This window comes from Pygoscelis adeliae, unplaced genomic scaffold, assembly GCF_000699105.1.
Source record: "Pygoscelis adeliae isolate BGI_AS28 unplaced genomic scaffold, ASM69910v1 Scaffold241, whole genome shotgun sequence".
Classification (NCBI taxonomy): Eukaryota; Metazoa; Chordata; class Aves; order Sphenisciformes; family Spheniscidae; genus Pygoscelis; species Pygoscelis adeliae.
Genome location: NW_008824056.1, coordinates 2,517,155 through 2,542,339, shown reverse-complemented (window position 1 = coordinate 2,542,339; position 25,185 = coordinate 2,517,155). Strand labels below are relative to the sequence as shown.

The window sequence follows — 25,185 nt, the reverse complement described above, 5'->3', positions numbered from 1 at the left end:
AGAGGCGGTGGATGCCCCATCGCTGGAAACATTCAAGGTCAGGTTGGACGGGGCTCTGAGCAACCTGATCTAGTTGAAGATGTCCCTGCCCACGGCAGGGGGGGTTGGACTAGATGACCTTTAGAGGTCCCCTCCAACCCAAACTATTCTACGATTCTATGATTCTAACGGAGCCGACTCTTCTTGTTTTGTTTTTAACCAGGGACTGACCAAAGAAGCTTGAGCATTAGTGGTAGGCACGCTCTTTGCTTTCTGACTCCTGCTCAAGGTTCATCTTCCACGCTTGCTGTGAGCAATGAGCTAACCGATACATTTTTAATGAAACTGTGGGAGCACTTATGTATCTATTGCACCAGGCCCTTTGCAAGTGCAGGCAGGCAGGCAGGGAGCACTTAATTTTTTTCCCCCTTAGCAGCATTAGAGCCCGACCCCTCCCTGGCACGGCGATCTCTCCTCCATCTTGCCCAAATAGCACTGAGTTTTCCAGCTCAGGGCCTGAACCCCTCTGCCCTCCCTATGGAGGGACAATATAAGGCAGAATTTTAAATTCTGGAGGATTTTGTGTGAGTCGCGTGAGCTTTGACCCATCCGTTAAATGAGTAACATGTAATTTTATATGTAGCTGGTGTGTAGGTCTTGAAAAGCGCAGGGAAAAGTTGTGCTGTAGATCAAAGTGACATCGTGACAAGCTGGCAAAAGGTAATGTCACAGCCTCCTCTTTTGTGTCTCAGCATCGCTTTCCATGAGGTGCTTTGTAAGGTCAGATAAGTAGGGCAGGAGCAATGTCTGCCAGGGTGAATACGTGCTGTCTGATCAGTGTCCCATATGGGACCTGGTGCTTCCTCAGCTCACTGCCATCTCTTTCTTCCAGTAGCTTAGAAAATATGTATTCCTAATATATATACATATAAAAATATATAAAGGAAATAATATTCCTATAGCTTAGGAATATCTGGTTAAATCCACACACTGTTTCCACTACAGGATTTTTTTTTTTTTTGAAGCAGCAGTCATAAAGAAATAATGCCCCAAGTTTTTTCTAATAATAGACTAGAGTCTGCTGCTGAGTCTAAACAGCAGCTACTCTTTGAGCTAGCTGGTGAAAGCGCTGCTGATCGGCTGCGCTGGTGTCGGACATTGGCTTTGTGGAAAAGTTCCTGGGGAAAAGTCACTTTGGATGGGTTTTAAATACTTCATGTCAATAGCAATACTTCTAATTTTTTTTTCTAATTTTTACTTGTATGATGCTAAATGCTGAAGCACAAACTTAGGAAGAGTTTCATTCCCCAAATGACATGTTTCAGCAGCATCATAAATTTTTCCAATTTGTCAGATTGAAGTTTTGGAAAATGAACTCAGTTTTGCAAAGAGCTTCAGATTTCAATAAAACTGTATTTTGGCAGCACAGGATCTTACTGACGCTTCCCTGAGTGGGTTCATGTGCCAGTGTCAGGTCTGCACGCCTGCCCCCAGCCCCGCTGTCCTCCCCGGGAAAGGGGGCTCTGGTGCCTGCCCCGGTCCTGCTCGCTTGGGGATGCAGCAGCCTCTGAGCCAGCCTGAATTTTGGTAGAGTGAATTTTTGTCAGCAAAAACCTCTCATAGTAACAGATTATTTTGTTCCTTCTAGGGACATGGGTCACTTTTGGAGGTCAAATCTCAGATGAGGTAAGTAATGCTTGGTGTAAGTATAATGCATGAAGTAAAAACCAATATGAGATATTTTTTAAATGAAACCATGGCTACCGAAATCAGAGGAGCCTGTTTCTGTATGAGGAAACGGCAGAGAGTTACTATGCAAAGCAATACAAAGTTTGCACTTCTGCTACAAAAAACCTTAATGAGTTTCCAGAGATCAAATTTAATAAACCCCCCACCTATCCCTAAAGGCGATCTTCTTTTCCGTGCTGTTTGGAGCGATATTTCCGTCCTTACCATTGGCAGTGGCACTGTTCCTGGAGCAGAAATTGGAAACTATTTTTGCATCATGTATGTAATCAGCAGCAGTCATAAATACAGGCAGGGGCCTGGCTTACAAGGAACTGCCGGGTGATTTATTTTTTACATAATAAGATGAAACAAATGAAAATGAGCTTGGGTTTTCCACGCACTCTTGCTCATACCAGATGGCTCTTAATCTCAGTTAATAATCCTCCCTAGTGCTGGGCAGCACATGGGTTTCCCTCCGTCTCAGGTATGCGGTGGATACTAGCCATCAAAAGGAGAGCAACCTCCCGGCAGCCTTCCCTCTAGTACTGTGGCAGAAACCCCAAGATAACTTTTGCAGAAGGAAAATGGCCCAGGAGTCTGAATTCAAAGGTTTTTTTGCTTTTTAAGTCACTTGATCTTTGGTCGTATTTCTTCTGCTGACAGCAAATCGTTGAGTTCATTCCTGTTTCTTAGCGTTGCAGGCTGAAGCAAGACAACTTGTTTCAATTATGAATTTGCTCCCGGGCTCTCCTGCCCTCCTTGTTTAGAATAAGTCAATGCAAAGTGTTCATGTGTGGAAAAAGAGGACCTAAATGCAGCCCCATCCTTTGGGGATGCCCATCCAATGGATGTTGGCTGTGTGTGGGTGACCTCTCCAGGCGCCCGTCCCCCTGGAGCTGCTAGCCCCCTCTGGGTGCAGAATGTCCCCCAGGGAGCAGTGGGACTCCTGGGGCTCTGATGGGGTTCACGTGAAATGACCTTCAGCTGTTTAAACACCTCATGAAATCTGCTGGTGAACTGCAGAACAGCCTGTTGGGTAGCCCCTTAAAACCTTACCATGGCAATATCCTTTCTGTATTAAACTCTACAGATTTGCAGAGTATCTGCTTTAACCCTATTAAATTCTTGGCTGCTTTCCTATTGGAAAGCCCAGGACTTTCCTATGAGAAGAGATTAATTCCTCCCAGGATGGGTCAATGGGAAGTTGATGTAAATCCATGTTTTGGTGCTGCTTGGGCCAGGGCATGAACCCCTGGGTGCCCTGCTGAAGGGTCTCGCCCCCCCCCGGCAGGGGATGCTAACACACCTCCCAGCCCCGCTGAAGCCCCTTTGCTGCACCTTCAGGGGCTTTTCGCAGTGCAGGACGAGCTGCTAGCTGCTCGGGATGCCGCCTGCCACCCTTCATCTCTCCGTCTTTGCTTCCCCAAGGTGGCCGAGCAGCTGATGACCATTGCCTATGAGAGCGGCGTCAACCTATTTGACACAGCCGAGGTGTATGCGGCTGGCAAGTAAGTGCCCAGCGTCCTGCTCTGCTTTCCTGGGGCCCTTGCCTGGCTCTGCTCCTCTCTGTGTCACAGTCACGATGGATAGGGCTCTGGTGGTGCTTGGGAATCCCCCTTCTCCCTGAGGGGGCACAGAAAAACCTTTATTTTTGGAGCACTCTTAAAAAAGAAAAAAAAAAATCAAAACCAAACCCCTTTGCACCCAGCTGAAGCCTGAAATGTATCAATCTCCCTTGCCGTTGGCACAGGGAGAAAAATGTCCTGAATAAATGAAAAGTCAGTCCGCATCTTAATGGTGATGAATGGCCTGTGCCAATGACAGCTCCCAAGCGCAGCTCCCGGCACGGGGAACTGTTCTGGCTGCAGCAGAGCTAATGCTCTTAGTGTTGCTGCGGGACTGGGGGAGAAAAAATATCCATCCATAATATATTTGACTTTGGCTGATTTATATGGCTTTGTATTTAGTGTAAAAGGTGGACTGGGACATCACGTCCCTGGTGTGGGGATTAAGTGGCCCTGTCTTCCCAGAGCAGGTTCAAGCAGGTGTAGGGCATGGGGGTGCAGGTCTGTCCCCACAGGAGTGGGTGGACAAGATGATTTGTACTGATGGAGGGGACCCATCCCAGCTGGTGCTGGGTCACCGTCACCTGTGGAGGGGAGGGGAGAGCTGTGCAGCTGAGAGCGGCGCTGCAGGCTGGTGGTGTCTGGGTGGTATCGTCCAGGGGAGTCCACGTAGATGGCAGCCGTGATGGTATAGCTGGTGCTGAGCATCCTCCTGTCTCCCCTCACGTGGGGCTCTCTCTCTTGCACAGGGCTGAGGTCATCCTGGGAAACATCCTGAAAAAGAAGGGCTGGAGGTACTGTACTGCTGGACGGCGCTCCCTGCTACCTGCAAACGAGCGGGACCCCTGGGCATATGAGAATTCTTCTGGTTTTTAAAAATGATGCATGTTAGGTGTTGCTGGCCCAGGAGCGGGAGCTTGCGGGTGCGAGGGCCATGCACAGAGCAGCCAGCCAGGGCTCCTGCGGCAGCCAGACCTTTCAAGTGCCAAATAAAAATGCTCTCCTGTTTTTTTGGGAGCGCACACCGGCTTCATGAGGCTGCGATCATCAGCCTGCGGTGCTGCTCAGACTCTTGCGTGAGACCATTGTCTCTGTGCACAGCACAGTTAACACAACTTCTGAGCATATCCATCATCTTTTCCATGCACGGTGTAGGGAGAAAGATTATTTGTGTGTCGACATCCTTATCTGTGTACATAAGACTGTGCATTAAGAATGCAAAGCTGTGATGGGCCTTCATCTTGGGTAGCCTGGTAGGAGATGATACCTAATTTAAATGATGCACATTAGCATATGTTGTGTAGTTTTAAGAGCATTTACATAATCTTTAAAGACCTCCTGTGTGTGCCATATTCAGCCTTCAACTGAAGAGTGGGTCCTAGCAGTGCTCTCTCCAAAATCAGTATCCCCTGTGTTAGGGGGATGATAATTCAGTAAGAAATATTCTGGGTACTGTGGAAGAAAAAAAAAATTGAGTCTAGCAAAAGCTGGAGAAATTTTGTGTTATACATGTGGAGTTATGCAGCAAGGTAGTTTGCGAATGATAAATCTTTGATTTAATATCACATGGGAATTTATAGATTAATTCAGTGAATGTATCACTCTTGGAGTTGTAATAACTCTGGGAATACTGCATGATAATGAGAAGCACCGGACTTGAATACCGGGAGGGAGTAGTGCTGTAGCCCTTGGTTAAGGGCTCTGGAGATTGCTTACTCCATAATTAAAACTGGATCTTTTTTTTGGTCACTTCACTTGAATTAGCTTCGGTTTCTGGACACCAGCCTATGGTCACTCCCTGCCTGCAGTGGACCTGAGCATGGGAGGAGAAGTGGCTTGTTGTAAAAAGGATTATAGTGATGTGTGAACACCCGCTCTGAGCCCAGGGCTGCAAAACAAGGCACGGCCACTGCTGCAGGAAGCCAGAGTACTGCTGCTTTTTGATGGGCAGCATCCTGCTTGGTTACTTACGTTATAATTTTTTTTAACAATAACAATTTTTCTGTTCTGTCTGCAGGAGGTCCAGTCTGGTCATAACAACAAAACTGTACTGGGGTGGAAAGTAAGTCTCACAGTTACTCATAATGGTGTTTGCTGCTGCATGCTTTTCCCTTTTACAGCCATACAATCAGGTGGAGATTAACGCACCTTGGAGGGGAGGTTTGTTGCTGTCATTTTCTTTCTCCTCATGTTGTCAAATCTTTTAAGGAGTCGGAGCTTGGCAGAGGTGGCAGGCCCCAGCAGAGGCTGGGGTGCTGTGCTGGGTATGCTCCTGCCCCGAGCAGGGCTGCAGCTCCGGGAGCTGTAACCAGCAGGGTGAAGGCTGCCTTGCTCCGAAATTGTAGACGATGTCAATGAAGCCTCAGTGCTGGGTGGTTGGCCAGGGCACAGCCCCATCCCTGCACTGCCTGGCCCCAGCAGCCCCTGCTGCCCTGCTAGCATCCTTACCCCTCCGCTTAGAAATATCGGACAGTAGCTTTACAGTCAGGCAATATCCATAGCAGGGCTGTTACCTTGTTAAATTAACAGTGGTATTACTCATCCCAGACGAGACTCATCCCGTCTTTGATATTGGGAACCCAAACGAGGTTCAGGGTCTCTCTGTTGTACAAGTTGTAACTTCATTTTTGGGATGTTTAAACCAGAATACAAAATTAGCTCTCCCTGATTGTTAGCACCTTGGATCTCTAACAGCCGTATACCTGTTTTTCCTTTGCAGAGCTGAAACAGAAAGAGGGCTTTCGAGAAAGCACATCATTGAAGGTATGTGTTGCATGGGGCAGGGGTCTGGCCGTGCCTGAGTGCCCTGGCATGGGCATGGTGGGATGCAACCAGCTGGACCCCAGGGCGAATGCTCTCCCATGAGCCAGGTCTGCTTGACCCCACTGCTTTTCCACACCAGCCCTGCGCTGGGCAGTTCCCAGGCTTGGCTGTGAAGGGCCCAAAACGCACCAAAGGATTATTCTGGCTTTTCTCAAAAAGTGTGAGCAAACGCATTGCACACAAAAAGCCTTCTCTACCACACCTCTATGCAGCAACAACCTTTTGTTTTTTGCTATAATAAGCAAGTGTGATGTCCTTGGCTGGCTGCGTGTGCGTTGCTTGCAGATTTATCGCTTATCTGCAGCAATTGGGGTTTGCCATGCCAGGGTTTCATTGCTCACTGCCTCGCGTGGCTTCCCGGCGGCTTTGCACCGTTGTCCTCAAGAATGGCCCCGATCCCAACTGCTGTGAGATGACAGGAGGCCAGAAGGCTCAGTGGGTCTGGAGCTGCTCTGCTGACACCCCCCAGCTCTTTCCTGGAGGGGCTGGGGCAGTCAGCAGCAGCGCGTGGTCGGCAGACATGGCTGTGGCCGCATGGGCTCCCTTGACAGAGCAGGGAGGGATGAGGATGTGGGGCATGATGTCAGCTGTCAGAAATAGCTGCTGGAAGGGTGCCAGGTCTCACCCACTGAGCAGCCGGCTGGGACAGGCTGTGGTTTGCTCTCAGTGCTGCTGCTTCTCAGGTGCTCAGTTTTTGTGTACATTCCGTCGCCCGGCTCCTTGCATCCAGTCCCGCATCCTGCTGAGTGATGCCCTTGCCTTGTGCACAACCTTACTCATCCATCAGGATGTATTCACCCAGCTCTTTGCTGCGTCTAACGCATGTTCCTCATCTTCATTCCGACTGGTTTTTTTGTTCTCTTGGATGCATTATTGTTGGAGAGGGAGTGCGAGCACATACATTTTTCTATATGGATAAGTGTGTTTCACCTGATCTGGCTCTTCCCGGAGGGCTGTTGGGTCAGACAACCGGGCACAGCAACCACAGGCATAATTATAACTTGTACAGGACTTTACATGCAGGATACAAATAGAACAGCACCCATAAAAAGACACTTTTCTGTCATATTAAGGATGAGCAGTGTCAGCCATGACCTTGTCCCAGTGAGAGGTCCCTGCCTGGGCTGGCTCCTGACAGGGGCTGAAGCAAATCCCCAAAATCCCTCAGGAGGACCCTGGGGCTGACTGCCCTGCCTCGTGCAGATCACGAGTGGGTCCCAGACCCAGAAAAGCAGCCAGCTGCACGGGGGCCTGGCTCTGTCTTCTACATAAATCCTGAGCAAAAATAACATGGGTTTGGAGAAAAGCTGCATAAAGACATGGAAGGGAGTTATTGGGGGTGTCCGGCTCCCCAGGGGGCTGGGAAGCCTCTGGGACAGAAGGCAAGCATCAGGCTTGGTACCTGTGCTTCAGATCTCTGCAAAGGAATTCGCACCGCCCGCCTCTTGTTGCTGTTTGACCCACTTCTGTCTGCTGCCACGGACGGATGTGCAAAACGTGTTCTCTGGGTTACTAGGAAGTTATATGCTCTGTGCCAAAGCCCTTGGGGGAGCCCAGGGCAGCGGGCTCTGCTGCTCCCTGGGGAGCGGCTGCTCCTCGTTGAGCAATGGCAATGCTGGCCTGGGTAATCCAGGGCTTGAAACCCCAGGGGAGCAGCAACCCTCCATAAACTAACACTCCACAATGACTGCAGCAATGAAAAGTGATTCTCTTTATTGCACTGTGTATGCTGGGGTAATTAGCCTCCTCTTTGATTTATGAGAAACCCTAATTGTTTACAGTGGTGGTTGGTTAAGCTAATGTTTGCTGCCAAGACAAATTAGACAAGAAAAATTCAGGCTCATCTGTATTACTAGTGTGCCGTGGTGTCGGTAGTTTGATGGCATGGTGGGGACCAGCTTGTTCAAAGTTCACACTGCAGAATAGGCAGGAGGTATACTTTGATCTTTGCTTATCAGAAGGTAGCATCCACCTGCAAAAAAATCAGGTTTGCCCACCAGAAACGGTGGCTTTAACTTGCATTTGGCCATTTGCATGTTTTATCACCAGAATCTGCAGTGGCCCATTTGTCATAAATTTCAACAACCAGGATTTGTTCTGTATACATTAAAACATAGATTATATGGAAAATATTATTACTATATTTACATTATCCACCCCTCACCTGGGATGTCACTGCCACCCACACCACAGCCTGGCTAATACTGTCCCAAGTGGGTGAGGGTGGGATGAACGTGGTCATCAGCAAACTGGGTGAGCAGAGCAGCCTCCTCCCTGCGGTGTAGATTTGGTCATCTTCCATCTCCAAGGAGCTATTTCTCAGTGATAAGGAGCATCACCGAAGCACGGTTGGTTTTGCCTCATAGTATGCTCAATCCCTTGTACGTCTGGGATTGTCCTGGAAAGTTTTCATTATTTAGTATTTGCAGAATTCAGCTACATTAGGATATGACTTCCATATTAAGGTAATGCCGGAGAAAGTTTTTTGTAACATTTTATTGAATTTTCATTTGAATACCCCCCCCCCCCATGAGGTGCTGTCCTGGCTGCTGGTGGCACTAGATCCAGAGGTGTTTGGGGAAGTTGCAGCCATGTCACAGGCGGTCCAAACCCCTCCATTTGCCATTTCTTGTGGAGCTGCTTCATGAAATGATAGAAAAATACTGGCAGCAGTTGAACTAACTTCACGGAAAACATAGCAAATAATGTTAAGGTCAATGTTAGCTATTTTCTATAAATACATTTGGCAAAAATGGCCACTTTTTCCATCCCAAAATTCAGAGAACATTTTCAGACTGCTCTATTTTGGCTCATTCTTCATGAACATTCATAAAAACATTTTGTTCCTGGGAAGATTCATAGAAAATAAGTGTTAGAAATCCTCTTCTCTCTCATGCATATATATATATATATACGTATATGTAGGCTTTTGATGCGATTTCCCATCGGATCCTCATGGAGAAGCTGTTGAAGCCTGGGCAGTCCTGAACAGTAGCTGCAAAATGGTGCCTTGTCTTGCCCTGCAAAACTCTTTCTGCCCTACACAATGCATTGGTGAGCACAGCTTGCTTACCCTGCAGAGATACAGCCCTCCGTGGTGCTTTATCTGCTCATCATAGCATATCTAACTGAGTGCCACCATCCCCCCATCTGGGCTTGCATTTCTGGAAGGCCCCCCTTGGGCAGGACTTCGTTAGGTGGGACAGGACCAATGCGACATGCCCTGGGCTTGCACAGAAAGGCTCTGTGATGTGATTTAGATTAAATTAACTCTGAACAGAAGCGGAGCGCTGAAGTCAGTCCCTGGCAGCTGCCTCCTGACGGGCTGGCCATGGACACACTTGGTAACTGGTGTCTGTTCAATCCAAGTTGCAGCCTAATTAAAAAATAAAACAAATTCTTGTGGAAGGGGAGGAACTCTGCATAAGACCAAACTGGTGTTTTCTTAATATGGCCGCATAGATGTGGAACAACATTATGCAGTATCCTTCTCGTGCTATATGGTTTTATATATAGTAGATATGTATATAAATATAATGAGCTCTATTTTTCCTGATATGGTTTTGTACCTGTCAGCTCTGTGCCACTGCACTCCTGCCTCGCTCTGACCGTGCAGGTTCTTGACTCTGCTCTGCTGTTTCCAGGGCTAAAGGCTTCTCTCCAGAGGCTGCAGCTGGAGTACGTGGATGTCGTCTTCGCAAACCGGCCAGACAATAATACCCCCATGGAAGGTTAGTGGACGCTTGAATTAAAGGTTTTAACGTGACTGATTGTGGCTTACAGGCTTAGACTGATGATGGTAGGAAATGAAAAACATTTTTTTATTAAATATTCAGGTGGGGCATCTTAAATATGAAATACTTCATTCGTGATATCCTGGAGCCCTATATATTTATGCTTCAATGAAATGAATTTGTATCTCTTGAAAGGAAATTGAAGTTTCCTTTATGTCCCAGTGGTGGCTTTAACGTTGTTTGTTTCTTTATTTCCTTTTTCTGATTCCTTCAGATAAAGTGAATTTGTGTTTGCATTTGAAGTAGTGTCAAATGAAACCTATAGGTATATAGGTTTATATACCTAGGTATATCCCTACCCCTGGTGCAGTCAGCTCTGGAGAGGGGAGCATGCCAGCGCTGCCATCCCCATCCTTGTCCACGTCCCCTGGGTTGCTCAGATAGCGCATGCTTCTCCCAGCACTAAAACCAGGGATGCAATCCAATATGTGGTCAGAAACAAGAAATAATTGGCAAACTTAGGGTTCATTGTCCCAAGTGCATGAGTGGCACAAGCTGAGATGTAGCATCTCTAGTGGGCTTAGCCTAGGGGCCGTGCAAGGACACGGTCCCCTGGGGCACAGCAGGGTCCCTCCGAGCATGGAGAGCGGCAATGCTCTGCCCATGGCGGAGCTTAGCCTTGGTGCTGCAGCTGCCTGCCCCTTGGTCCTGGTGGGGAATGGTTCTTGTTAAATGCAGTGAGGGGGGAACGAATTTAGGAACTCGCAAGACTTGTGAATATCTATGTGCTTTAATTATGTTTCATTGCTGATAACTATATGTTCATGTTTGGTACATGGCCGTATAGCCCAGTTATCCAGGAACCTTCATCAATACATTTTGGGGTCAGTGCTCTATTTAATGGGCACCAGTTCCCATTCCTTCTCTTTTCCCATCGGAGTTAACACAACCATTCACACTGTAGCAGAAGATTAGCTTCACAGCTAAATAAAAAATAGCAAGAAGAAAGACTTGCAGGCTGCAGAAGCTGTCATGGATGGGTACATGGAAATCAAACAAACCTGGAGCTTGACAGGCCCCTCCGAAGCTCCTGGCTTGACTTTCAGCAGTCGTGATGCCTATTTTCTTAACAAATGCGGGGCAGTGCGACCCGGCACGAACCGCGGGTGGATGGCAGTACTGCTGCCCCTGCTGTCCAGTGCCAGCAGCTATGGGTTCAGGGAACCGGCCTGGGATTTTAAGACCAGTGCAGATTTTTGTAGTAGCTGACGAGGTCTAGCAACATGACATGTTGTATCTTGGAGGGAGAAATGACCTCTCTGCTCAGTCAGCTGTCATCTAATGAGGCAGTGCAGAATATATTTCCCATGCCCGTGCAGCACAGCTGATCTCAGGCATTTACAGCTTTTAAGATGCTACAGATACTGCTAGCAGCGCTGGAGCTTGGCGATAATATATAAACTGTGGTGCTTGGTGAGATTTTGAGCAGGGTGAAAAAAGGGACATTTTTATTATGAATGGTGTGGTGTTGATTCTTTCTATGTACTTCATGGTTTTTTATGGTTCACCTACTAAGCCACTTCTATCCCAGAGCATCTGTTGAACCATCTGTCAGTTCTGCACTATCTGGCATGCACAAAAAGTGCTGAGCTACCTCCACAAGACGTACAATCCCTGCTCCATCTCCTTACATGCTTATGCTTTTCCCATGAGCAAATAGTTGCTTCTGATGGAAAGCGATTTGTAGGTAACCTTAAAACGTTCCCTGCTTGTGCTACTCATGCCAACATGTGAGGGTCCTGCTCGAGCAGACAGTGTGGTTTTATGCTGTAAGGTACAACCAAATAAATCAAAGGACAAACTTTGAATGCTCGTTTTGTTTTCTTCACTTGCTGCATGCAGGCAGGTGAGCTTTCTCTGTTAGCACATCCGTCTGCTGTGATGTGTGTGTCTGTGGGCATCAGCAGGCAATGGATCAGCAACTTAGAAATACTCATCTGGTCCACCCCAGCCAGAGCAGAATCGCTTCCCGCTTGCCCAGGCTGGTCATGTCCCAGCTCAGGCTGCCTTAGGAGGCGTGTGTAAAGGAGATCTAGTAAGAAGAGATGAGAATTTAATACAGATTTCTTTATTGTAGGTGGCTCTAGTCCCCAGAGTGGCAGGCAAAGCTTGCTTAATCTAAAAATCTGGAATATATTTACCTTTCTTAAAAGTCTCAGAGCAAATTAAAAAAGCTTTTCATCATAAAAGCAATGCAATATTAGCTTCAAGGAACAACTGGAGATGAGTACCCCGTGAAAAGCTCTTTGCATAACGGTGCAGTCAGGTCCGGCAGGTCCCTGGCCAGGACAGCTGTGTCACTCCTCACCCCTGACCCGGTCTCGGCTTTGCTGGGGTAGGCAGGACGAGGGGCCATCCTCGCTGGGGTTGGCCATCCATAGGGCAGTCCTGGCCCTGGTGCCCGTGCGGCTCTGCCATCACACAGTCCCCCCGAATGGGGACCTCGGGAGATGGGTGATGGGAAGGATCTGTGCTTCTCTCCTGAATTTCTGCAAGTTTCATGTCTCATTAGTCAGGCTGGAGATCTGATCCCCCAGCTGTGCTAGCAGATGCTTTTTTTCATCCCGAGCGGCTTTTCCAGCAGACGAGCAGGGCAGCTCTGGCTGCGGGGAAGGAGGGTCCCCTGGTGAGACCCCCCGTTGTCACTGTGCTGGGGCATGGGGTGCCCGCTGCACGGGCAGCCCCAGCCCTGGCAAGCAGGGGGGGAAGGTGACATGGTTCCTATCAGGGAACTTTAAGCTACTTCAAAATTATTATTGTGCTGCTGGAGGCTCTTTTCCAGGTTTTGAAACATTCATTTATGTTTAAAAAAATCTCCCCTCCTTAAGTGATGTCATTTCTGCCATCCAGCTGGCAGACTGAGCGATCCAGGCACGTGCTCTTCACAAACCATCCCATCGCCATACCCATGGGAGCAGCCTCTGGTAAACAGGAAGATATATAGATATATAGATATCTTTTCTGAGTTGATTTCAGTTTTCCTTGAAAGGAGTAGATGTGGGAGAAATGAAAACAACTATGGACCAAAATGTGTAAGAGGCATATGATGAAATGCTTATCTAAATTCCTAAATGGTAGCATGGCAAAAATAGAAAACTAAACCCAGTGAGAACCCGGCGCTGCTGAGGAGGGAGGGATTGCCATATAGCTGCCCGTCACACACAGCACGCCTGCGGGTAGCAGGGAAGCTGCTTGATAACAGGGTGTTTTGTTGGACTAGTACATGCCAGAGAATAAAATGTTTAGAAATAGAGTAAAGTATGGCTTTGGCCAAAACAAAGAAGAAGAAAAAAAAAAGAAAACAATATCTGGCATTTGAACTCTACTCTTCATCGGGGGAAAAACTCCTCAAGCCAACGTTTCCCTGGAGAGGAAATCTCCTTTTTCAGTGGGAAGGCAGAAGCCCAGCACAAGAGGCATTGTGTCTCTTGTACAGCCCTCTGAGGTTATAAATGGAGACTTCATCATCTTTAGCTGCTTGTCGCTGCCTGCAGAAAAAATCTCACAATAACATCAAGATTGGCAGTGTAATCTCCCCTCTGCCAAGCTCCTTTTTTTTTCTTTCTATAAATAGGACGAGAATCCTCATGATATAAAAGGCAGCTCATCTTGATCTTGAGACAGCGATGCCCAGAGTCATTGTCCAAGTAACAGCAGACACGCCAAGGGATGTAACGAACACACAGGGCTTTTCCGTGTAGCCCTGCGTCCAACTGGAGTTGTTTCACCGTAGTTTGATGGGTCAGAAATTCATGGTGTAGATGTGGACTATTGGGTCCTTGCTGCTTTCCCAAGGGAAGAGCGCACTGAGATACAGCAGGACCCACTGACTGTGAGATCCCTCGTGTGGCACTGAGCGTGGTGACTAAGTACTATTTTCTTTTGCTTCTCAGAGTGAGTTTAGCCCATTTTTGTCCTGCTGTGCTGTTAGCGGCCAGCATAGTGCCAGTGCCCTGGCAGCCGCTGCTTGGCTCCAAAAGGCAGGGAGTGCTGAAGCTCAATAAGAAATATGAATTTATTATGGCAGCCGGGGCAATTATATATGCTCTTATGGTTGCTTGTGAGGACTGTGTCCCCAGGCCTGCAGACCCCGCCAGTCCCCAGACCCTCCCACCCGGGGACCCCGCTCAGTCCTGGGGACCCCTCTCAGTCCCCGGCTCCTCTTGCAGCAGCAATGCGATGGGCACTGCCTGGGCCCCCTACAATGCCGTGTACCCAGCAGGCTGCTCCCAGGGAGAAATCAAGCTTAAAAATGAGCTGCAAACAGTAAGCAGGGGCTATTTTCCTTACAGCATTAGCAAGGCATCCTACCAGGCTCTGTAACCCCCGGGAACTGTGAGGGATAGACAATTTTTTTCTCCTTTTCTTGCAAGCTAAAGTTTATGATGGGTTTTCTCCCCCCGCCGCAGAAGGCAGGGCTGCTCAGCAAAGGTCTGATGGATGGAAATTAAAGATCCTGACCTTGCGCATGTAGCCTTGCAGGCTTCTATCTTCCCAAAAGAAAACAAGGACCATGGGACTGCTGTGCTAAGGAGCTGCGCCGGGTGTTGCAGAGGTGCCGCCTGCTCCTCCCGTGGGTGGCGGAGCCCTTGGCGGACCAGGGTTCAGTTATCCAGTTTTGTAATTTTATCCCCAGCAACCTAATATTCCTACTAAAAAGAAGCAGGACCTAATATATGCTTTTAGTAAACAAATTTAAAAATAAATTTAATTTTTTAGTGTATTTCTTGACTGTGCTGCCCTCTTGTGTTAAATTTTAAAAGTATTATTATCATAAGGCAGTGGTAGGTAATAGCCAGTTGGTAAAAGCAGTCTTTAAACAACTGCAGGATAAAATTCTTTACATTCGCATTGTCAATGCTTTTTCATCCATGCTCGAGCAAGAGAACACAACAGAAGTAGTGTTTAATGCAAAGCTGCTCAGGCTTGTCAGTGTACTTGGCATTTATACGTGGCTTTGGGAGGATTTGGTGCTGAAAAATTGGCTTCTGCGCAGTTCTCATACTTCTTTTTTCCCTCCTTTAGAAATTGTCCGAGCGATGACACATGTAATAAATCAAGGTATGGCGATGTACTGGGGAACGTCGCGCTGGAGCGCTATGGAGATCATGGTAAAGTCGGTTTTTGGGAAAGCATTGACACTTGGTAATTCCACTTCCAGGCTGCAAAGTCTGCTGAAAGCCACACTGAGAGCTGAACCACAAATGTGTCTGGGCTGGGGATGTTTGCGTTTTACTCCACCCAGCATCTTTTCACCTAAACTAATTTTAAAACCTGTTCTGGAATGAGCCCAATGTTAATTAGGAGAAGATGGACTGATATAGTTGTTTGGGAGTTTGGGTGTCTTGGCTCATTTAATTGGGGTTTGTTTCACTTTGGTTTTATTTGGCTGACTTCAAGACTTCTGGTAAAAGCGCCTGTTTGATGTCCGTGCCCATGGCCACTGATGCCCCATTGAAGACGTGGCTCCCGGCAGCAGCTCCATGACCCACGGGACCGTCAGAGCTGCTGCTGTGGTGGAAATGGTCCCCGTGCAGGGGAGAAGCCCCCGTGGGTGGCACTGCTCTGCACGTGTCATGTGCAGAGGTGCAGATGGGAAATATCCCTGCTCGGCCGCAGGGACCTTGTAACGGGCTTTACCTGAAAAAACCCAGACTGGGGGAACCAGCGTCCTGACAGCTCATCCTTAATGCCTTGTCAGAAGCATTTGTTGTTGCCTGGAGAGGTGGTAGATGCCCCATCCCTGGAAACATTCAAGGTCAGGTTGGACGGGGCCCTGAGCAACCTGATTTAGCTGAAGATGTCCCTGCTCATTGCAGGGGGGTTTGACTAGGTGACCTTGAAAGGTCCCTTCCAACCCAAACCATTCTGTGATTCTAAGAGATGCCAGCAGCATCCTGCTGGTCCCTGCTTTTTGCAGTGGGGTCAAAACACGATAAACAAGCTCGGCACCAACCACCCCAGCTGGGAAGTTGTTTGGCTTGTCGCTGCGCTGGCACTGAAGGCAGCTTTCGGCTGGAGGAGGCAGAAGGCGGGTACGTGCCCTGGTGTGGCGGGTGCAGGGGCAGTGGGGAAGCAGCACAGGCAGGGATGGGGCTGTGTTTCTGCCTCTGCACAGCGGCGTTCACGGGGATGTGCATGGCCTTGCTAAGGAATAGCGAAACTTGAGTTCGTTGGCACCTGCACACTCAAGGAGTGTTGGCTGGTAGGTTATGTCCCGCAAGATGCTTTTACTTAATGAAGTATTTTATCTATTGGTTTCTTTTCTCCAGGAAGCCTACTCCGTAGCCAGGCAGTTTAACATGATACCACCCGTGTGTGAACAAGCTGAATACCACCTTTTCCAAAGAGAGAAAGTGGAGGTTCAGCTGCCGGAATTATATCATAAAATAGGTAAGACCGAGACTGCTGGGCCTTTTGGCTATTTCATTTGCAGAAGGAAATACAGAGCATGCTGACATGGGGCTTTAGATGGGAACAGTGCTCTCCTCCCCTGGATCTGAACGAGACAGACAAGTATCTATCTAATGACCTAAAAGAAAAACTGGTTTACCGTGCCTCTGGTAGAAAGAGGTGCTAATTGCCATGGCTGCTTCTTACTCTTTGAGACTCAAGGCAGCATGGCGTAGGAGATGCCTGGGCTGAGAAGCAGGAGTTCAGGTACTTTGCTGCAGCAGGAGCCAGGACAGGGCTGGAGGCTCTCACAATAAGGTTTTGGATGAATAAGCTAGTCAGCGTCTTCCTTAAGAGCATCAGCAGCATCTTCCCAGAAGACACTGACTGAACATCACTGACAGCGGCAATAGGAACAAGCAGCAATTGTTTTGCTTTTTTGTTTTTTTTAACTAAAAGTCTTATTTTTTGATACAACTCTGATTTCTCCAGTACCCTAAAATCTCTTTCTCTGCAGGGGTTGGAGCAATGACATGGTCTCCACTAGCCTGTGGGATCATCTCAGGGAAATATGGCAATGGGGTCCCTGAAAGCTCAAGGGCTGCACTAAAGGTATTTTATTGTTGCATGTTTGAGAAAAGTAGATGTGCTGTTTCTGTGAGTGCAGGAAAAAAAGGGAAAACACATCCCTCATGAGAAGGCTGGCCTGTGTGCTGCTGTATTGATAGATCAGCTCCTCTGGCAACCACACTCCAAAGTGCAGGAGAATCTGGGTTATAAAGATGCTTCAGGTTCCCCACTGCAGTGAGCTGATGGCTGTGAGCTGGTTGTGGGGCAGCATGCGACTGGAGCCAGGCTCTGTGGGGGCTCTGCAGAAGGATGCATGGCCACCCTTACATTGCCCGGACATCATCAACGAGAAGGCACAAGACCAGGGTTTCTGTTGTGCTTGATGCTCCCAGCTAATGTTAATTGATACAGCTGCTGTGACTTCAAAACCTATTAGCCACACACAGTGGGTAAACCAAACTTGGACGTTATTTTTCTGCCCACCCTACCCTGGGCACCAGCCTACCAGGCAGCAAGTGCATGGCGGGGGAGCTCAGCCCCACAGCATCCCTCCAGGGAGCCCCGCAGGCAGGGCAGACCCCCAGCGCCCCGTGAAACCTGTGGGTGCTCGGTGGTCCTGCCCTTTGCCGGGCAGGGCAGCAGCCCTCTCTGACAGGTTTAGTGTTGCAGTGTCACCACAGCACTTGGTTTCTCCCACAGTTATCCTGATTTTACTTTTGTGGGGTGTTATGGGGTCTCCTCCCATCTTGTGCCTGTGGCAGGCATATTATTTAATGGTTTGAAAAACAGCAGAGCATTAAAATGTCACGGATTTGGGAAAAAAAAACAACCAAAACGGTATTTGAGGCTCTGTGTCAGCTGATGGGCAAAAGCCAATGCCAGCAGTGACAAGTGCCAGCAGACTGATGTACGTCCCTGTGCTGGTTTTTGCTCAGCTTGGTGCTTTTTAAAGGAAAGACACAGTCTACACTGACTTGCTTACAAAGGGCAGCATTTTCAAACGTGGTATTTCATTGCATTTGTGATTTTTTTTTCCAAAATAAAAGATATTATTAATATTTGGTAAAAGCTAGCTAAGAAGGTAGCATTGCAGAGAGGGATCCAAATTAAATTGATGGGAGTGAAGCAGAATCAAGTTTCAAGTCTGGAGTTGGGAGAACTGAAATCTCAGCTTCGTTTAATTAATTTTCTAATCCTAACCAGTAATAGTAAAGCTTGAACAAGATCAGATGTTCTCAATTTTTGGGGGGGGGAGTGGGGTGTCAAAATCTTCTCAAGTTGACTAATATTTCACTTTTTTCCACTCTGTGGTGGGATCCAGTTGTCCAAAAATAAAACTGAGGAAGTTCCAGGTTCCAGACCGATTCCATCAGTTGCATAAAGCCAGAGAGATACAGACACAGGCTCGCACAGGAGACATCCTGGTCCTGTTGTAATTGCTTCGGGTAGCAAAGCATTGTGTTATTCAGCCTCAGTTACCTCCTGGGTTGGATGTGACTTTTTAAGAGCTGTTTATAATTGCCTTAAACTTTCCATTTTGGAAGATTAAAGCTAACAGTCGATTGCAATGTAATTCACCTCCAGTGTTACCAGTGGCTGAAAGAGAAAATCATAAGCGAGGAAGGCAGAAAGCAGCAGGTGAAGCTGAAAGACCTGTCGCCCATCGCCGAGCGCCTCGGGTGCACGCTGCCTCAGCTGGCCGTCGGTAGGTGATGGGATGGGAGAGGAGGGTCCCTGTGCCTTTGTCCTTTGCTGCTGTCACAAGTGCATCACCTAGCTCACATCCTCGTAGTGCGAAGGGCAAGACTCTCGGGCGCAGACAGAATGTTTGTGCCTTATGGGTTGTTGAGACGAGTGCAGGTGAAATCTTGTACCAGCCCCTAAAGCGACAGGTACTGTTAGTGCTGCCATCATTTGTTGAAGTACCAGTGATGGTTAGGTAAACGGTAACACAGGAAAAGACGTGTCGTCTTTCAAATAGGACAAAGGATGGCTTTGTCTTTGCCTGTATCTGTAGATCTATTTTTTTATTTAAAACTTTTAAATGATTGTTTACTATCAGGAGTTATGGAACAAAATGCTAGAAACACTGAAGCTGGGCAATGCAACACCTCACTAGGAGAAGGCTAACGCATTTCAAGGAACACAGTAAAAGAACAAAACAAAATAAAATATGCTTTAACTTTTGGTCAGCCCTGAAGTGATCAGGCAGTTGGACTAGTTGATTGTTGTAGGTCCTTTACAACTGAAATATTCTATTCTACTCTCTTCTAAAACCCACTGTAGGACATTAAAATACCATGTATTGCTTTTGATGTAACCCCTGCTCCGTTATCCTCACACAAAAATAATGTGGGTTGGGGGTTTTTTTGAGCAGTAAAGTTAAAAATTACTTAAAATAAGATTGTTTCCAGCATTATCATCAGGCATTGATTGACAAGAGGGCTAGTGTATCTTGGGCCATCATCAGGGGTCCAACCCCAACCTGCCTGGTTCTCTGAACAGTCCCTCACCAGGTGGAAGCCATCAATTGTTCGGTGTGCTGGGATGACGGACACAAGAGAGTGCTACTTTTTAAAAAGAAAGGTTTGGGTTTTTTTTTTAGTAATTATCTTTGTGCTGCTGAGAGCCAAGGCTGAAAAATACCACACACCTGTTAGAAAAATGATCCCTGGTTCAAATAGCCAAGAGGTGAATCCCTGTGATTTGTGATAGGGAAAAACCAAACCCCACAATTATGACCACTGCTGGCCCAGGGACCAGGGTCAGACGGGATGCTGGAAGATCTGCTATGTGGTTTGTTATCTGATCTGTGCATCTTCCTCCTGCTAGTACCGGTTGAGGAGTGAAGGTTGAGACAAATAATGTTGTCATTATTTTTCAAATAGAGATAGAAGCTCTGACAAACATTAGGATCTGGAGTAATGCCGTGTTGTGAAGCTCATGTTCCTGACCCTCTTATGACTTTATTCCCAGCATGGTGCCTGAGAAACGAGGGGGTGAGCTCTGTTCTTCTAGGATCTTCCAACCCAGAGCAGCTGATAGAGAATCTTGGAGCCATACAGGCAAGTGCAGGTGGTGGTGGCACCTCAACAGAGGTGGGGGGGTTAGCTACTGCCCAGCTCCCTTTGGGGGTAACACCAGCATACCTTGAGACTAGTGCCCTTGTTCTCTTAATAGAGTTCTAATACTTCGTATTTTGTTTCAGGCATCTTCCTGTTCTAGTTACACATGTTAATTAGGCAAACCTACGGTGCGTCACCATGACTTACCACCATTTGTGGTAGTTATAGCCGTATCCAGCAACAAGAGGGTGGCATCAGCAGGTTTAAGGTAGCTGAAAAAGCAAGTGCCCTGACTCCAGGACATGTTGTGATATATTCTGCACCAAGTCTTCCACAGGGCACGTGTCACTTGCACCCACCTTAATTATTCTCTGTTGCTTCTCACAATAAAAGTTTCCTCTGATGTTCTTGCCACCAGCTCGCTTTCCACTGCAGCCGAGTAATATTGTGCATATAAAATTTTAGGAGCACTTCTGTGATTCTCTCACAAGGTAAAGATACTACAGTAGTTTTTTCTTTAAGGGAGAAAGGTATCAGATGACTGTTTAAATATCTGTCACACAGAAAAAACAGAGGAAACATTATTTGATAAAATCTAGATTTAAATTTGGAAAAACCTTTAATGGAAGCTTGATTAAACATCAGTTTTCTTCTACCCCTAGGTCCTTCCAAAGATGACATCCCATATTGTAAACGAAATAGATAATATTCTGGGAAATAAGCCCTACACCAAGAAGGACTACAGATCATAATGCAATGCATGAATTACCTGGACTGCATGGTTTAAAAAGTGCTCTGTACAGAAGTACAGCCCTGAGTTAATATCCGGTCATGAGAATCATTCAGCAGCTTGCTGCTCGGTGTCTACTGTCACTGGATCCTTCAAGATGCGTGCTGTTCCTACTAATCTGCAGTGAAATTTAAAAGCACAGTTGATCTCTCTTCTAACCAAGAATAATCTTGTATTTTCTTACCTTCGACTGAATTCATTAATTTTTACTTTACTCTTAGCACCTCATGCTTGTGCTGTGAAAAACACTTGTAAAGCAAAAAATAATTTATAACCTTCAGGTACTTGGTAATTAAAGGAGGATGTACAGATCTATTTTTTCAATGAAGAAAAGCCAGATACAACTTAAGGTTTTAATAAATCCACATTTGGGAAACCTCAACTATAAAGTTTCTTCAGGTTAACAGATAGAAGGGGCAAGCTCAAATTTTCCCTTTTCTTTTTTATGCTGAATATATGCTTTAGATTCCGTTTGTAGTTGAATAAAGGATGTAAGACAGAGAATTAGTTAGAAATTAGATAGCTCAACTCCTAAGTATACAATTATTTCAGCTGTGGAGCGCTCCTGGGAAGTATTTCTGAGTACAAGCCAGAAGAGCACAGTTAGAAAATCCAAACACGCACGTCAGGTTAATAAAAACAATGGCTGTTTGCAAAATTCTAATTCTACGTAAACCTTAAACCAGAAAATCCATGATAAAATATTGGGGTTTGCATCTGTAGAAACCTGCCTCTACTTCTGCCTGCTTGTAGACAATAGGTATTGCAAATTTCAATATTCATGAGCTTTTAAGGATATAGATACTTATATATAATACATAGCTGCTGAAAAATACCAGAAAAAATCAGGTGCGTACTTTGGTGGAAGGTCTTATTGCTTTAACTTGTTCTGGAATCGGGCATAAGTAAATGCATAGTATTTTTAAGACACGTTTTAAACAGGTAGGGTTTTTTGTGAGCATTTCATCCCTCTACAGGAGTTGATAGGTAAGCACTTACATATTAATTTGACCATCTCAAGAACCACGTCATATTTTACCATGAGTTTGCTTTGTAAAACGCACCTATGATTTCAGTAAGTATTTCTCACCCGTATTGAATCACGTACTTTGGGCACATACTTCCTAGGGGGTACAGCTATATACAGTATTTGTGGGACCCTTGTATTCTAGTCCCCTTAACGCCAGGATATCTGAAGAGCGTGCGGCATTCAGGGGGCCACGTGAACAGATACCAATACTTGAGTTGTCTTCTCCTGTATTTAATCCAATGAGCTATGGTATGTGTAAATGAACTTAGCTGCTGTATATCCAGAAATGCAGTCTGACTTTGACTTCTGCTTGGACACAATAAAAGCATTTTGTGCATCTAATTTTATACTTAGAGACCTGTTACTAATAGTGAGACTGATTTTGAAACAGCAATGGTTTATGCTGAAAATGGATATGTGTCGTTCCACAGGGAAACACTGATCTTCAGCTGTAGCCAGGTTGGGCAAGGGACCATGACCTTGGGCCAGAGGAGCAGGTACAGTTGGGGAGCCAAGGTCTGGTCTGGTCTGGCTGTGCATCTCGGAGAAGGTACTTCTAGAAGTTAGTCTCCTAAGGCAGACATCAGTCCTATATAACATTTTGGCCTGAAATAAGCACAACATCAATGTCCCCCTGACAGTTCACTGAAATCCCACGGCACCTCCGTCACCAGCCTCTCCAAAATGACACTGGGCTGGTCAGGCACAGCTAGCTGAGGTGGAGACCGCCACCAAAGCACTTCTCACCTCCCCAGTATTACTTTCACTGCTCTGGGCCACGTCCCCTAACTTTGCAGTATTAGCTGTGAAAATCAGCTATTTAAGTATTTCAAAATCTGCTTCATGGGCAGCACAAAGGCTTTGACCATTATACAGTTAATACCTTTATTATTTTAACAGTATAATTATTTTCCCAGTAGCAGACTAGTTCCTTTTCTTACCTCTGGAGGTACAATTTAATGTTCTTTCTTTGCCTTCTCAGATACATGGAATCCAACAACATATTAAAAATGTTAGTTCCCAACCTTTTTTTTTTAATTGAAAATGAGATGGCATCGTTCCTCACTTAGAGCAAAAGCTTAAAAGTCAGCTTGCCTAATGCTCTGAGGGCAATGGGATGCCAAGCGGTAGCCTAGCTTTAGGCTAACCTTCAGCATTATACTGAAGAAACTGCATGCAACTTGTAGGGGGGATTGCAAGGGAAAAAACAACCAACCAACCTCAAAAGCAAACAAAAATCCAAAACAACAACAACAAACACCCCCCAGTGCTTTTCTGTGAAGAAGTCCACTGAAAAGACTAGGGTTTCTGGAGGAAACAACCCAACCGACTCACCCACCCACTTTTGTTTCAGGCCGTCAGTGCTGCGAAGTTCTCCCTCCAGAAAAATGCTGACATACACTATGCTCCAGGCATCAGCAACTGTCAATACCAAAAAACTAAGGTAGGATGAAAAGCCGTTAATAAAAGTCTCATCGAACTGACAGTAATAGCAGAAGAAAGTGCTGCTTCAAAACACTTTTCTCTAGACAGCAGACTTCCTGGAAAATATGCCTGCCACTTTCTAAAACGTCCGATAGGTCAGTCTTATCCCTACCAACGCTGACAAGTAAAATGAATATATTAGCACTGTCTGTTCACCTGTCTGAATTTAAGTACTGTGTACTTTTGGCAGGAGCTGAGCAAATCACCACTGACCAGCAAAACAGCAACATTCAAGTCCTGTTGTTTACAGAGCGGTCAGCTTGGCCTTATGTTTGATTCTTGACCATTTACAGAAGTTTGACCGAAATTTGTTTTACATGTGCTAAATACTTAGACTAAAATACATACAAATTATATCCTTTATAATAAGTGATTGGCCAAGGAAAGTAAAATTATGCAAGCAACATGGAAAGGCTCCTTTCAATAGTAAATAAGCAGGTGGAAGCAATAAAGAAAAACCCACATATTTCGAGGGAAAACAATCAAGTTAATTTGAAGAATGTTAAATGACTGATCAGAAAAGTAATTTCAGTGGCAGCTCTAAAGTGCACCAAAACCACTGGAATTTTCATGATGTAAGCACATGCATAGTATTACCTTTACTGGGAAGCAAAGTAAAAGTAAATTATACAGCGGAGAGTTGAGATTGAAGACGCTCATCTAACCCCAATCCCAAAGGATGCCGAAGAGAGAAGTATTGTAATAGTCAGCAGGCACTGGGTAATTAGGTAACAGTTTTGTGAGACTGTCCTGGTTGCATTTGTCAGAAACAGAGATGTTACAAACTCAGCATACTGTAAGGGAAGCCAGATACACTGTCTCCTGCATTTCAGAATCTTCATTTTACCATATTTTACTTCATTAAGATTTGTATTTATGTAAAGATTAGCAAAGTAATTGTTATGTTAAATCTGATTAAGCTTTCTCTTTCTTCCCTGTTTAGGGTTCCAAGTCTGCAATGGCAAAATCTGTAACTTCTACAATACGATTCCATTAATAGTAGTAGAGTTTAGCATTTAACATAACAGCTGCTTCACTGATGATAGCATGAAAAAAAGCAAAAGGATTGTCTGATAAACCCATTATAAAAAGCCAGCTAAAGCATTTTTGTTAAGCTGTGCCAGGAAAACTGGCAGGTTGGTGGTTTGTTTTGGTTTTTTTTTTTTTAATTTACAACTTTAGAGATGAATGAAAAAAAAAAAGTACATTGAAACCACTTCAGCAGTATTTTTCTAGGAGACACTAGGTTTTGTCCTGACTCCAAGTTACTTAAAAATGAGGAGTACTTCCAATGAAAACAATACATATGCTGACTTGTAGAAGACTCCTCTCCTCTGGAAGCAGAAAGAGTTGACAAACCTACACACACTGCTTGCCCATGAAAATACCCATTTTTTTTTTAAATTAAGAATGGAAATACAAGGAATTAAATGACAAAAAAGCCTCCTTTTTATTAAAACTTTTCAAGTTACAAGGATAAATGGTAGATTGTCACTTTTTGTGACCAGTGAGTTTGGCTCTTACACCAGTCACCAAACTTACAGGGGAATTCTGTTACAGGTTTTAAGTACAACCGTTTGTGTTGCTGTGTAGCAGACCCTTACGGTGTACTTGTCTAATAGTCTGTAGTACCATCACACCTATGCAGTGCTTCAGAAAGGTTATGTTTGGTAACTGCTCACCATTTCCTTTTGTTGATAGGTAAAAAAATTTATTAATTCAATTATTGAACAATACCATGTAAAGATACCAAAGTAAATATAATTCAGTCATTTTGGATTCAAACCCTCCCCCCAATACCCTCAAGCAGTCACACTTAAAAAAAAAAAAGTATTCCTATTCCACCCTTAAACTTCTGTATGGCAGTTGAACCCTCTCACAGAAATAAATTGCTGTGGGTTTTTTTTGTCTACTTGGATCCTGTAGATAGCAGAGCAATCAGTCCAGATGAAGCACTTATAGA

The 25,185-nt window shown here is 45.8% G+C and overlaps 1 protein-coding gene across 3 annotated transcripts in view; it reads left to right on the top strand.

The window, feature by feature from the left end:
* Window positions 1-20,971, top strand: part of KCNAB1 (potassium voltage-gated channel, shaker-related subfamily, beta member 1) — a 77,249-nt gene extending 56,278 nt beyond the window's left edge. For all 3 annotated transcript variants that reach the window (XM_009333942.1, XM_009333943.1, XM_009333944.1), the window contains exons 3-14: window positions 1,628-1,665; window positions 3,136-3,215; window positions 4,022-4,066; window positions 5,290-5,334; window positions 5,992-6,035; window positions 9,740-9,826; window positions 14,915-15,000; window positions 16,162-16,282; window positions 16,800-16,894; window positions 18,437-18,557; window positions 19,829-19,917; window positions 20,580-20,971. In XM_009333942.1, coding sequence (XP_009332217.1) covers window positions 1,628-1,665; window positions 3,136-3,215; window positions 4,022-4,066; window positions 5,290-5,334; window positions 5,992-6,035; window positions 9,740-9,826; window positions 14,915-15,000; window positions 16,162-16,282; window positions 16,800-16,894; window positions 18,437-18,557; window positions 19,829-19,917; window positions 20,580-20,669 — 941 coding nt within the window. In that variant the 3' untranslated portion in view covers window positions 20,670-20,971. The remainder of the gene's footprint in view (window positions 1-1,627; window positions 1,666-3,135; window positions 3,216-4,021; window positions 4,067-5,289; window positions 5,335-5,991; window positions 6,036-9,739; window positions 9,827-14,914; window positions 15,001-16,161; window positions 16,283-16,799; window positions 16,895-18,436; window positions 18,558-19,828; window positions 19,918-20,579) is intronic.
* Window positions 20,972-25,185: the final 4,214 nt, after the last annotated feature.